The sequence below is a fragment of the Sceloporus undulatus genome, chromosome 4, assembly GCF_019175285.1.
Source record: "Sceloporus undulatus isolate JIND9_A2432 ecotype Alabama chromosome 4, SceUnd_v1.1, whole genome shotgun sequence".
Lineage (NCBI taxonomy): Eukaryota > Metazoa > Chordata > Lepidosauria > Squamata > Phrynosomatidae > Sceloporus > Sceloporus undulatus.
Genome location: NC_056525.1, coordinates 240,368,647 through 240,382,116, shown reverse-complemented (window position 1 = coordinate 240,382,116; position 13,470 = coordinate 240,368,647). Strand labels below are relative to the sequence as shown.

Below are 13,470 nucleotides of genomic sequence, written 5' to 3'. Positions count from 1 at the left end.
GTAACAGCCTGCTAAGCAAAGATCTTCAAATATATCTATACTGTACTTATTGAGTAAGCTGTAGAAGGTCCCTCAAATAGCAGATATGGTCTTCTACTATTTTCTTTTACAGTAAAAAAAAAAAAACCCAAAACTTTCCTCCATGTTTTGCCAGTTTCTCCACAGGACCTGAGCATTTTTATCTCTCTGCCTCTTGTGGCATGTTGCTTTTTGAGGAGGCCAGTCTTGGCATTTGCAGAAGCGCAACAGCATGTGTCTTCCAGCCTGTTAGGGTTCCCAGGAGCCCTTGTTGAACTAACTCCATATGTTCTGAATGCAGTTAGAATTGCAAATTCATCACCTTGGCTCTGGAATTATAATATGCTTGAGGATCTGTATATTTATTTCTGCTTTCTAAACTATTCAGGCCCCATTGTGTGTACATGTACACAGAAGGGAGGGGTGATATTTGGAATCTTTCCCTTTAGCTTCTCTTTATTCTCTCAGAAAACAATGGAATGAAATGGACCAGAACTCCACTGCAGCCCAGCATATATTGAAAGAAAGCAGTTCTAGTATTTATTTATTTATGCTTATTTACTATCTTGCCTTTCCAAGAAAACAAACAAATGGGTCCTAGAAAGATCAAACCTCAACTCTTTCTGGATGCCTGGATGACCAAACTAAGGCTGTCATACTTTGGCCACATCATGAGAAAGCATGAATCACTGGAAAGGACAATATTGCTAGGAAAGGTAGAGGAAGGCCACATGGCAGATGGTTAAACTCAATCAGAAAGGCCACAGGTCTGAGCCTGCAGGAACTGAACAGAGCAGCGAAGGACAGAAGGTCTTGGAGATGTCTCATCCACATGGTTGTCATGAGTCGAGGCTGACTCAGGCAGTCAACAATTTCTCCCAGCATGGAGCCCAGCATGGTTTACAATATTTATTTATTATATTTATTTGTATTTCACTCTTTTCCCAGGACTGGGACTCAGAGCAGCTTCACAGCATTAAAAACAGTACAATTAAAAACATAAAAATTAAAATAATAATAATAAGTTCATTAAAAAGGAATTAAATTATTACAATATTAAATCAGATAGTTATTAAAAGAATAAAACATATTTTAAAAAGATAAAACTATAAATAAGGGGGGGGGGGGAAACTGTAACACATTTTTAAAATGGTCCAACATCCCAGCCTATCCTTATAGCAATTACTTAAACACCTGTGTGAATAGGTAGGTCTTCACCTGCTGACAGAAGGCCATCAAGGAGGGAGCCATTCTGATCTCCCTGACTCTTCCAGAGTCTAGGGGCATCCACTGAGAAGGCCCTCCCCCACGTCCCCACCAACTGTGTTTGTGATGGTGTTGGGACAGAGAGAAGGGTTTCTCCAGAGGATCTCAGAGTCCAGGCTGGTTCATACCAGGAGAAATGGTCTGCCAAATAGTGTGGACCTGAGCCATGTAGGACTTTATAGGTAATAACCAGCACCTTGAATTGTGCCTGGAAACAAACTGGCAGCCAATGAAGCTGTTTCAACAGGGGCATTGTATAGACTATGTAATCTGCCCCTGTTAACAGCCTGGCAGCGGCTCTTTGAACCAAGTGAATTTTCCAAGCACTTTTCAAAGGCAGCCCCATGTAGAGCCCATTACAGTAGTCCAAACGGGATGTAACCAAGGCATGTACCACTGTGGCCAGATACAACATGGATTAAAATAAAATATAGCTAAAAATTAATGGTAATAATTTAAAAACTTTAAAAACAATTAAATTATGCTGTAAAACAGCACTTATTTTAAAAAGTATACAATAATTTGAAAACAACAATGAGAACAAAAGTACATTATATGCACACCCTACTAAAAGGCCCTCCTGCACAAGTACAGTGGACACCCCCTCCCAATATCAGCAATCTGTGAGCCATAGATTTGAGTGCCCACAAATCACCACATCCCATATTATTCAGTGGCAGTGCATACATGCAGATGCACTGACGCATGCACACACACATCACCACTGTTGAATAATGTGGGGTGCGACTGTCTGCGTTTTTTGCATCCATCCATGGTGAGTCTCGGAACCAAAAGAGTTCACTCTAGTTTATTACCAGAATTGTAACACTTTATATAGCGTATTTTCCATCGTATAAGACGACCCCCAACTTTTCCAGTTAAAATATAGAGTTAAGGATATACTTGCCATATAAGACTACCCCTCTTCCAACGCACACCAAATAAAAATTAAAAAAAAAACATCAGATTTGATTTTAATATGGTAATTTTAATTCAAATGCTTATGACATGCAGGTACTTAGCGGGAAACCTTGTTGTATACAAAGCCTGCTTGGACTGGTCAGCTCTCCCTGCCTGCCCAGCCCTTCCTGTCTCCAAGACTATCAGAGTGGTAGCTGCTTTCATACAGTCGCCGCATGCGGCGGGGCTGTGCCCGCAGCCGTTTTTGAGTTCTCCCCACCATATGTGGCAACTGCAGATTCTCCAGTCTGCCGTATAAGACGACACCCAGCGTATAAGACGACCCCCAACTTTTGAGAAGATTTTCCTGGGTTAAAAAGTAGTCTTATATGCCAGAAAATAAGTAGCTACCATCTTGTATATTCTTCTAGGTTTAAGAACTTAAGGAATAAGAAGAATCCAAGTATTTGTTGAATTTAACCATGCTATAGTTCTGTTGTACTAATTATGCCTTGTGTGGGCCAAAAGCAGTTCACAGCATTATTGTGAATGCACAGGTACAGCTGGCAAAGAAAAAAAAATGACATCTGAAAATGCCATAAAGAGTATTGAAAGAAAATTCTACTCCTTACCTGTAGTTCCAGTAATACTAGGCTAAGCCTGTTAAAAGCTTCAAAAACCAGCTTGGAATGAAGAGCTGCAGTCGTAGAGGCAAAACTGAAAGAAGCCTATGGTCCTTCTTATATGTCTCATTTTCTGTAGTTCCCCTCAGTCCTGCCAATGGACTACATTAACAGAAGTTGGAATAGATGGCCCTTTTGTTGGATTAGAAGAAACTCAAAAGATAGTTTCTTCAAAAGGTTGTAATGTAGAAAGGGGTACTGTATAAAAACCTGCTGCATCCCATACATTGCCATCTTTAAGAGCATAATGTGCCCTTCCAGTCTTTACTGTCACAAATTGGTTAACCTTAACTCTTCTACTAAATCCATTCTAGCTGTGATATTCTTTTAACCTACTTGGTTTGTTTTCTTATCCACCAGACTCTGTTTTTTTATTATTGCAAAGATCATAAGGTAGGTTAAACTATTTCCATTAGTTTCACTGTTCACAGACCAAATAATAGTCTGAATGGAAGCAAGTACTGTAATACGGTTATAGCAGGATAACTAGCAGTCCAGGGAAGTGTGAATTGCCCCCTTCAACCATAAAGTTGTTTTCTAATGGCAGAGGCTTTACTTGGGTCAGTTCTCAGTAGAGCTGACAGCTATTCTAGCAGAGGTAGGCAGCATCTCAGCTTGAAGGATCTTGACCCAAGCCCTTGATAGGTTGTGAGTTGCCATCTACATAACTGTGGGGGCAGAGCAATGCTAGAAAACAAGATACACTGGTACTTTACAGTTCTTTTAGAACTTTGAAAGTTAACTACAATTTTTTGCAGAGGTGACAGAAATTCTTTTAGTGGCCATGAAACCTCCTGTCCTTCATAGAGTTTTCATAATATTCATTAATAATATAGCAATAGAACATACATTTCTATACCATTTTATAGTGTGAATCCTTCTAAGTGCTTTACACTGTGTTAGCCAATTGCCCCCAACAAGCTGGGTACTCATTTTACCAACCTATAAAAGGATGGAAGGTTGAGTCAACCTGGAGCCCTGCATTTTGGCTGTAGTACTGGCATTTAACCACTCTGACACTCAGGGTTTCTTTTCACATCATGAGAGTATTTAACACCTGCCCACTGTATACTGTACTTGCATTGCCTAGAAAGAAAGAAAAAGAGAATGCAGCTTTTAAAAGAGATCCTTATTTGATTGGACAGAGACCAGGTTTCAACAATTGGTGACTAGGTGAGTAGGTATTTGTAATCCTGTCTGGAACTACACACAGAGTGAAATGAGATGTTAGGGGATTCTGGCCTTAAGATACATTATTTTGGTTATATGTCTATCCAGACAATTCACACTCCACCACTTTAAGGTAAATGAAATCTATATTTCATTCTTGAACTCGATAACAGCAATTAAAAGGGAGATAAAGAACAGTGAAATGAGAGGTAATGTGAGTGGCAGGAAGAGAATAAAAGGCCTTTCATAGAACAGAAAGAAGCTAAATCTGAGGCGAAAAAAATAGAGATGAATTCTATTAGGGGCAATTTATCAGATTCAACACAAAAAGTCAGATCTGATCAGTTGCGGACAGATCTATATAAAAAGAATAACACATCTATATTTGCAGCTTGGTGCAATAATACATATAACAAAAATGTCTTGTTACAGGAGAACAGTAACAGACATCCCTGCTCTAAGCTACAGATCAGATGTCTGCCCATACATTAACAAATAATACTAATGGAGGGGAAAAACTTTCTAGCAGAGAAGAAAACTAATTGGAAAAGGGGTTTTTACCTTGCTTTTTTGCTGTATTTGTTTTTGTCTTTTTTAACTTAAAGAGAATTTTTAAAAAGAATATTAGGGAAGCACTGAAAAATAGTATCCCATACTCAAAATCTGAAGACAGTATTGTTGAATCTGCTGAAAAGAATAATATAGATAAATTCCATCTCCCCACATTGTTCTCACTTTAGTTTGCTGCACATGTTGTGTGTAGAATCACATCGCTTCTGACTTAGATAGATAAATAATTAGAATAATAGAATCATAGAGGTGGAAGAGACCACAATGGCCATCCAGTCCAACCCCTTTCTGCCGTGCAGGAAATCTCAATCAAAGCTTCCCCGACAGATGGCCATCCAGCCTCTTCTTAAAGACCTCTAAGGAAGGAGACTCCACTACACTCCGAGGGGGTTTGTCCCACTGTCGAACAACCCTTACTGTCAGGAAGTTCCTCCTAATGTTGAGGTGGAATCTCTTTTCCTGCAGTTTAAATGTGGTAATGAAGCCTAATTTTTGTATATTTTCTCTGGTGTGCCTCATCATGATAACGGTTCTTGCTTTTCATAGCACCAGATGAAATTCGCAATTGAGCCTTCCAGTAATCACCTTGTTGGGAGCCGTATATTATTCAGTGTGTAATGAGTTTAGTAATCAGCTCAGTTAACTGATAGTATAATCTTTTCTTTTTCATATCCCTTTAAAGGACAAAAAGAGTTATTCCTGCCCTGTGTGTGATAAATCATTTTCTGAAGACCGACTTATAAAATCACACATAAAGACAAACCACCCAGGTAAGATAAGACATGCTAATGGTTTTAAATGTAGTATAATCATGTAGGCATGGCACTAGTTGCATAATAGGCCCTAGCTGCATTGCGTTTGGTACTCATCATCATCATTTTCATTTCAAAAACAAAATGGAAGGGGTAAAAAACTATTCTTACTGGCCCACTTCCTATGCTATTGGTAGCTTCTTACAATGGGACGAGTGCATCTTGAACAAAAATACCCAGCAATCATGACTCAGTATCATAACTGTGCCAACAGAACCCTGTTTCTCCTCCAAGCAGTGATACACAAATCCATCTATATCTTCTTGGTTGCATTTCCCATGCCTTTCACAAGTCTGTTCCCTTCAACTTTCACATCTTTCTGTGATCATTTTTTGAAAAAGCACATACTGTACATAAAACTTTAAATTGATTTTTATGTGAAATATCCTCAAATGCATAGTTTGTATGCACATTGCCTAAATAACCATGTTTTGTATGCAGGTTTTTAAAAAAGTTTTCATTTTCCAAATGAAAACAAATGGAAGAGAAAACAAAACTAACAAGGGAGGGAGAGGAAGATCAGAAAAGAAGTTACATTAACCTGAAATCTAATTATTGATAGAGGGTATAATATTTACTACACTCTTAATATTATACTTTACAGTATGAAATGCAGTGGGCCTGTCACATTCACTGGGTTAGGGGTGCAGAACCCTTGTGAAAGTAGATAAATTGCAACTTAAAAACCACTGAGAAAACACCTCTAGGAAGTTTTAGGTCCTTCAGTACAACTCTGTGGTCAAACTCTGCCATAAGTTGACCATAGAACTGTGCTGTCTAAATATCTGAAGAAATGTCTATAAAGAAGTTTCCAAAGAAGTTATTCTCTCAAGGAATCTCTAGGTCCTCCAACAGAACATCTGACAGACATGGATCGTAGAGTCAAACTGGAGATCCTGGCGATTCCTAGAAATAACATATTAAACAAATCTGTGAATAATCAAATACGCAAAAGTCAAAGCCACATATGTGAAGAGCTGACCATACATGTGTTCATGTATAGTCGACTCTCCACATTTATGGTTTGGCCATTTCCATTATAAATCTTCATATTACAATTTGTTTTTGTTTTTTTATCACTTTTCCAAGTTCTGAGAAAGGAATGTGATGGATGACCAATACCCTTCTGGTTCTCTTGAAAACATGGGATGGGCAATATTGTCCAGTGCTTTTTTCTATGGCACTAGCTGTGAGCTTGGTATGTTGAGTGTTGCAGTGCAAGTGTGCCGCCCATGTGCATACTTCAGTCTCCATTTACCTGTTTGGATCATGACCTTCTCTCATGACCCCAACAGGCAAGATTAAACTCTGCTGAAACCTGCCATCTGGTTAAATTCACAGTTTCATGATAGCATTATAAATCCTCACCTCATTTTCACATGCATGAAGCAGTAATTTTCCTTTTCTCTTTATTTCCAAGACGGCAAAATATATTCTGTCAGGCTTGAGCGTTTCTACATTTGCGGAAATGGTTTTTCCATTGTTGAGCTTGTTACGTAGCTAAAGTATAATAGTTGCTTCATTTTTGCATGGACCTGTAAAAATTAGAAGTGTTGGATGGGTTGTTTGTATCTTTTGGATCAGTCAGACAGTCCTTTTGTGTTTGCTATTAATGTGCTTTGCCTGCTTCCCAAGGGGAAAATTTTGTATAGAGATATTTTTGCCAAATTACTGAAACCTCAAGAAAAGTGGGGGAAAGTGCTTGTTTTCTCATCATGTATGAGACAAGAAATCTTGTGGGGCAGGTGTATGTGTGTTAACAGATGGCTAGTGAGATTTTGTCACTTACCTAATTGATACTGCCTGCCAGTAAGGGGAGCTGATGTTGCATAGTTTTTTCTCCCTTATGCCTGAAAAGTACTCTGCAGCTTGACCACATAAAAGCCACCATCACCCCATGAATGCCCCCATGGTGTAATTCAGGATGAATGGGTGGAATGAGAGCATTGGCCCCCAAATAAGAATATACCCCCATGAAATTTTTCTTCAGTCCCCAAAATACTACAATTACAGAAACGTAAGACTGCAAAGAAAATGACAGACAAATTTGCCAAGGAAAAGTGAACACAGAAAATGCAAGTTTTAGGCATGAATGATTTTAGTGTCTGACTCTGGAATGCTAGAAATTTTGTGTTCCTGGCAGAACAGTGTCTCATTACACACACACACACACACACCATAGCTACAGCCTTGAGTTGCCCACTTCAGCCTCTGATTCCTCCTGTAGTTTCAGTGTTTTCTGTCATATCCTTCAGATAGAATACATATACACCTAAGAACTGTGATTAGGTTGATGATTATGCACCACTGAGACAAAAACATATCACCTTTTCATTATTTCTGACAATTATACCAGACCTCTAGATTTTCAGGCCTTCTGTGCATGTTAACATGCTGTCTGCTTATATATTCTCAATTTCTCTGGAAATCCCAGATGCATCCTTAAACAAATGTTATGCTCCTTCTTGAGAGTATTGAAGCTCATAAATATTTGGTTAGCAAAGCTGCCCTGTTAGGTATTGCCCACTTGAGAATGCTTCCTGCTTGGAAAAAAAAAATGGTTTCAGCACCAATGGTGCAACTCGATTCTCATTTATCACTAAAATAGTCAGTTACCATGGAAGCTTATGTCACACAGAAGCAGGACCAGCGTTGGAAAGACTGTAAATTAATGAAGCTATTTCCTTAGACTGTAATAGCTCACCTGAGAGGAAAACATGCAAAAGAATAACTACTGAAAAGATGCAACAAGAAACATGATTAACATTATTCAGTAATTTATGGTGAGAGCTTATTATTTTCTTACATACCTCTTTTTTGTTGTTTTTCTTCACTCTACCCCAGAGGTTTCAATGAACACCATCTCTGAGATTGTTGGCAGGAGAGTTCAGCTAAAAGGGCTGATAGGAAAGCGAGCCATGAAATGCCCCTATTGCAATTTTTATTTCATGAAGAATGGATCGGACTTGCAGCGTCACATTTGGGCCCATGAAGGTAACTAACACTGAATTTACCAAGAATTCCTATTAGTTCTCTAAAAATTACAATTCATCCATAAATTAAACAAAAAGTGTGACTGCATTTTATATTAGCTGTTTCTGGTTTTAAAAAGCAGCTGTAGGGAAGCCATTTTATCAGGTTTACAACTGTGGCATCCAACTACTATTATTATCAGAAAAACTCAGGCAGCTTGGAGAAAGGATTAGTGTCTTTCATATTATGTCATGTTCCCAATCCAGATTGGGTACTCTACAACTGCTATTTAAAATATATCTATATCTATATGTATCTAACTAAATAAATAAAGCTGCTTTTTGAAAAAAGATGAGGTAGTGGTAAGAATAATGTATGCATGTATGTTCATCTAGTTGTCATTCTCAAACGCTGACCATTTCCTGGGAAAAATAGAGGCTTTCGGTTCTGGCTACTCACACTGGCAAACCAGTTCTTCCAGGCTTCCAAAAGGCCACTCCAGAACTTTTGCTCATGCAAGTTAATCAGTATTCCAATTTTGGGACTAGTTCACATATTTCTGATTTCTTAACACAACTGGCAACAGAAGACATGAACCGACTCCACTGCAAAGTATTACTTTTAAGGTGATTGTGTGTGATCTTGGATGGCTTCTTCAAGCATGCAAGCCTTCACTTGGGGGTTGACTGCATGGGCCAAAAGGCTCAGATTAAGCCCAGCCTCATGTCATCTAGTTCAGATAACACAGGCCAAAATCCTCAGGCAGGATTGGACCTGATCCTACCTGTCCAGAGAATCCAGCCTGACCCCAGGGTAAACAACTCTGGGGTAATTAACCCTTGGTTTTGCTAGAAATTCTGCAGCAAAACTGGGTTGTTCACCCCACACCCCTTACCTTGCTGGCCATCACTTTCACTCAGAAGCCCTCTATCACCCATGTGGCCAGGCGCCCCATTTCCACATCAGATGCAGTAACATGGCAGCTTCTGAGTGAAAGTAACAGCACAACTGGTCCTGGATCTCAGGTCGGGACAGAGACAGCTGTGTGAACACTCTCCATCCCACACTGACCCAGGGACCAACCTAGGTGAGTACAAGGGCTAAGAAGCATGAATTCAGCCCATGTTCTCCTGGCCCATCTGCTCAACCCCTTGGTGTTACAGTGATCAAGTGATGATCATGTGTGCATGATCTGGCCTTTCATGAACATACAAAGTACTTGCCGCTTAGACTGTACATCATCATAAAACTGGAAAGGGTTGGCAGAAGACATTATCTGGGATTTGCAATTGAAATACAGTTACCTGAAATTAAGTTTCATTGCGGAGAATTTTTACAGAACGATTGGTTCAGTTGTGGCATTAACTAAAACAATTACAATGTACCATGTGTATCTTTGATGACTAAAAATCTTATTATTATGGTGTATGCCACATTGGAATCCATTGAACTGATGTTTTAGTCTAAACAAATCACTTTGAAGATTTAACAACTGTTTTGAAATCCCTTCACTGGTTGCCAATTAGTTTCCAGGCAAGGTACAAGGTGTTGGTGATTACCTTTAAAGCCCTACATGGCTTGGGTCCAGAATACTTAAGGGAACACCTTTTTCCATACTGTCCATCCCGCACTCTTAAGGTTCTCGGGGAAGAATCTACTTCAGCCAAAAAAATCTAGACTAACCTCAGTTACCCAGAGGGGCTTCTCCACCGCTGCTCCGAAGCTATGGAATGACCTGCCGAAGGAGATCCGCGACATTTCTACTCTTCCAGCCTTTAAGAAGGCTCTTGAGATGGATCTCTTCTGGCAGGCCTTCCCTTCCTAGTTCCTCTCTCGGTTTACTGTGACTTACGCCGCTCTGTCCTCCAATTTTTCTCTTAAATTTAATGAGAAGAATTAAATTAAAATTAAATAAAATTCTTGCCTCAAGAAGAAGAACTTTTCCTCCGTACCAACTGTCATCATCAGACCTGTGAATTCTGTGACTTACGTCACTCTCTTTAATCTTATTTTATTGTATTATCTGTATTTTTATTGCTGTAACCCGCTTGGATTCCTTGTCATTGAGTGGGCTATAAATAAATTATTATTATTATTATTATCCTTTCTAATGGAAAAAAAAAATACTATAGGCCCAACCATTTAATGCTGACTGCATTTATTGCATTCCTTATTCATTCACTTTGCAACATTCTATTTGTTGCTTTCATTTTCTGGAAACGCAACATGTGTCAGCTTTTGGCAGAGTCCTGCAGTATCTTATTTTGGAGTTAAAGCCAAGTTTATGTAAATCAGCTGCTTGTTGCTCATCAAGTTCAAATATATATATATTGCAATTTTCTGTCTCATCAGATAAGTAAAGAATTGTTCAATAATTAATCTCTTTGAGTCTCTTTGTCTCTGGATCTCCGTATAATTTGGCATAGAGAAACAACAGAGAAAAGGAAAGAATAGCTGTTACTTTGTGGCCAAACTAGATGTGCTATTTCTCGTAGTTTTTTTCATGCAACCCCCCCCTAAATGGCTCACTCCATAATTCCACAATTCTTCCCACTAACACATATTCAGAATAGAAATAAAGTCAACCTGTTTTCATAGTAAGAAACAAACTAGAGCACTTCTTTGCCAGAAAAAATAACTGTTAGTCCTACCCCAGTCAAGCTTATGTCTCTCTGGCCACCTTCACACAATGTCTATGCTTCTTCCCTTTTTCTGTAGGCATCAAGCCATTCAAATGTTCTCTGTGCGAATATGCAACTCGCAGCAAAAGCAACCTGAAAGCACACATGAACCGCCACAGCACTGAAAAAACCCACCTCTGTGATATGTGTGGGAAAAAGTTCAAATCTAAGGGCACCCTCAAGAGCCACAAACTCCTCCACACTGATGATGGTGAGTAGCTCTTTATCAGGTCCAAAATCTGGGGTCAAAATGCTAATGAATATGCTAAGGTGCACATAGGCATGTGATTGGAAGAGTAGTTTTCCTGTGAGCTTGCGTAGCACATAGATGAGGACATAGATTTCCTCCATGTGAGGAAACCATCAAAACCCACTTCCATTGGAAGTTAGTGGAATGTGGTTTTTCTGTTGTGCATACCTCTTGTGTTTGGTTGTGTGGAAGCCCATCAGTAGTGGCTCAGGATGTGTAGCTGTGGTGCAGTTATGATCCATATAGTTGGTCTGGCTCAGTACAAATGTTGCACCTTGCCCCTTAAAAGCCTTGAACATGGGGTGAATAACATGTCCCTTAGAAGTCACAGAATTACCATTTCTATTTTTACTTTGATAATGCATAGGTGATATGTTAATGAATGTACAGCTCTGTACTTAATATATTAATTTTGGGGATTGTGTGAAGGGGCTTGATTTGTTTGTCATTGTCAAAAGTTTTAAAAAGAATAAAAAGGTGGGTTTTTTTATTTTAAAAAGTCACAAGATTTGAGGTACTGCATGTTATGCATGGTTATAACACCTCCTTTATTGCCATATTTACCCAATTAGGATGTCTTCTTGTGATACTTTCTGCTTGCGTAATTTTTCTAGAATCACTGTTACTATTTATTTAAAGCTCTGTAAAAAATTTCAAATATCCTTCCTGGAATATACATTTCAAAACATGTTGTTAATGTGACTTCAAATCAACTCGCAAGTTGTGGCAGCACTATTGTAGGATTAGGTTGGTATGATTTATTCAGAGGAGGTTTACCATCCCCCTCCTCTGTGTCAGTGTGCCTTGCCCCAGGTCACCCAGTGAGTTTTTGTAGCTGAGTGGAAATTTGAACCCTGTTCTCCAAGATTCCCAGTCCAACACTGAAACCACACTGTAATTTCTGTAATTTTAAAACAGTTTAATATACTTGTTACATATTCCACACCTAGCTTTCACGTGTCATTGTAAGAAAATAAGGGTTGCTTGTACAGATTAGACCAAACACTGACTTTGTCCAGCATCAGTATTGGCTGATCAGCTTTTTGTTCATGTTGAGGCTTTTCCTACAAGCCTGCAAGGCTATTCCTGTACTCCTCTTCTCTCCACTTCCCTGTTGCATGCTTGGAATACCATGAAATGGTGTCACAGTACCAAAATTCAGCTGAGTTTTACTGCTGTTTATGGCAGAGCTTGGAAAAATATATATCTTTTTTTATTACATCTCCCAGAAACTTCCATGATGACTATAGCATTCTAGGAGTTGTAGTCTAAAAGATAAAATTTCCCACAAGTTCCACTTTATGGTGCCTAATGATGCTTAGAGTGTGGCCTTATTTTTTCTAGTTCATTTCTACAGAGATCACTTTAAACATCAAGCTTTTTTCCACTAAAATGTTTTATAGAAGCTGTCATCTGTATAAAGCTACTCCCAAATTTCATCAACAACCCAGAATTTTGAAAAGGTAACTTGCTTTTCTGACACGTTAATGTAGATTCGCCTTTTCAACTTGCACTTTGGGGTTCTCTTTTAAGTTCTTGATGGCTGTTTTTAAAAAGATTTCAAACAGAATCTCTCTGTCCTGGTTATAAAGAAAGAACGAGAGTAAAACAGATCTCTGAACAGGTTTAAATATGCCCTTATCACATTGATATTCTAATAAATATACACACAAAAGAAAATCAAGGAGTGAAGAGACAAGGGAGACCAATTTAGCACTGAAGGAGAGACGAGATGAGGCTCACTAAGTATTGTAAGCTACTGTGTAGAGTAAGATTATGCAGTGTGAATTTGAACAAATTACTACTACTACTACTACTACTACTATATCTTGCCTTTCTCCCAAACAGAGACTCAAGGCTGTTTACAATTTAAAAATAACAGTGCAGCTAAAAACATAAAAAGTGAGCATCAAAATGGAATGAAACTACATCATGGCTACAAGAACATTACTTTTTTAAAGTATGGGAGGGAATCACCTTTCAGAATTGTACAGTATATAGGGTTGGGCATTCTTCAAGTCCAGCATTCTTCAATGTGCTATTTCAGCTTCCTCCAGAGGGCCAGCCGTGTGTGTGTATGTGTGTGTATATGCAAGTTTCAGGATCTTAAAGCAAGTAGATCAATAGGGGTTTGCAGGTCCTGTGCC

The 13,470-nt window shown here is 38.8% G+C and overlaps 1 protein-coding gene across 1 annotated transcript in view; it reads left to right on the top strand.

The window, feature by feature from the left end:
• The window catches only part of ZFAT (zinc finger and AT-hook domain containing), a 187,054-nt gene that overhangs the window by 112,877 nt on the left and 60,707 nt on the right, over positions 1-13,470 (top strand). The window contains 3 exon segments of the mRNA XM_042461673.1: positions 5,290-5,377; positions 8,264-8,413; positions 11,111-11,284. Of these exon segments, the coding sequence (XP_042317607.1) occupies positions 5,290-5,377; positions 8,264-8,413; positions 11,111-11,284 (412 nt within the window).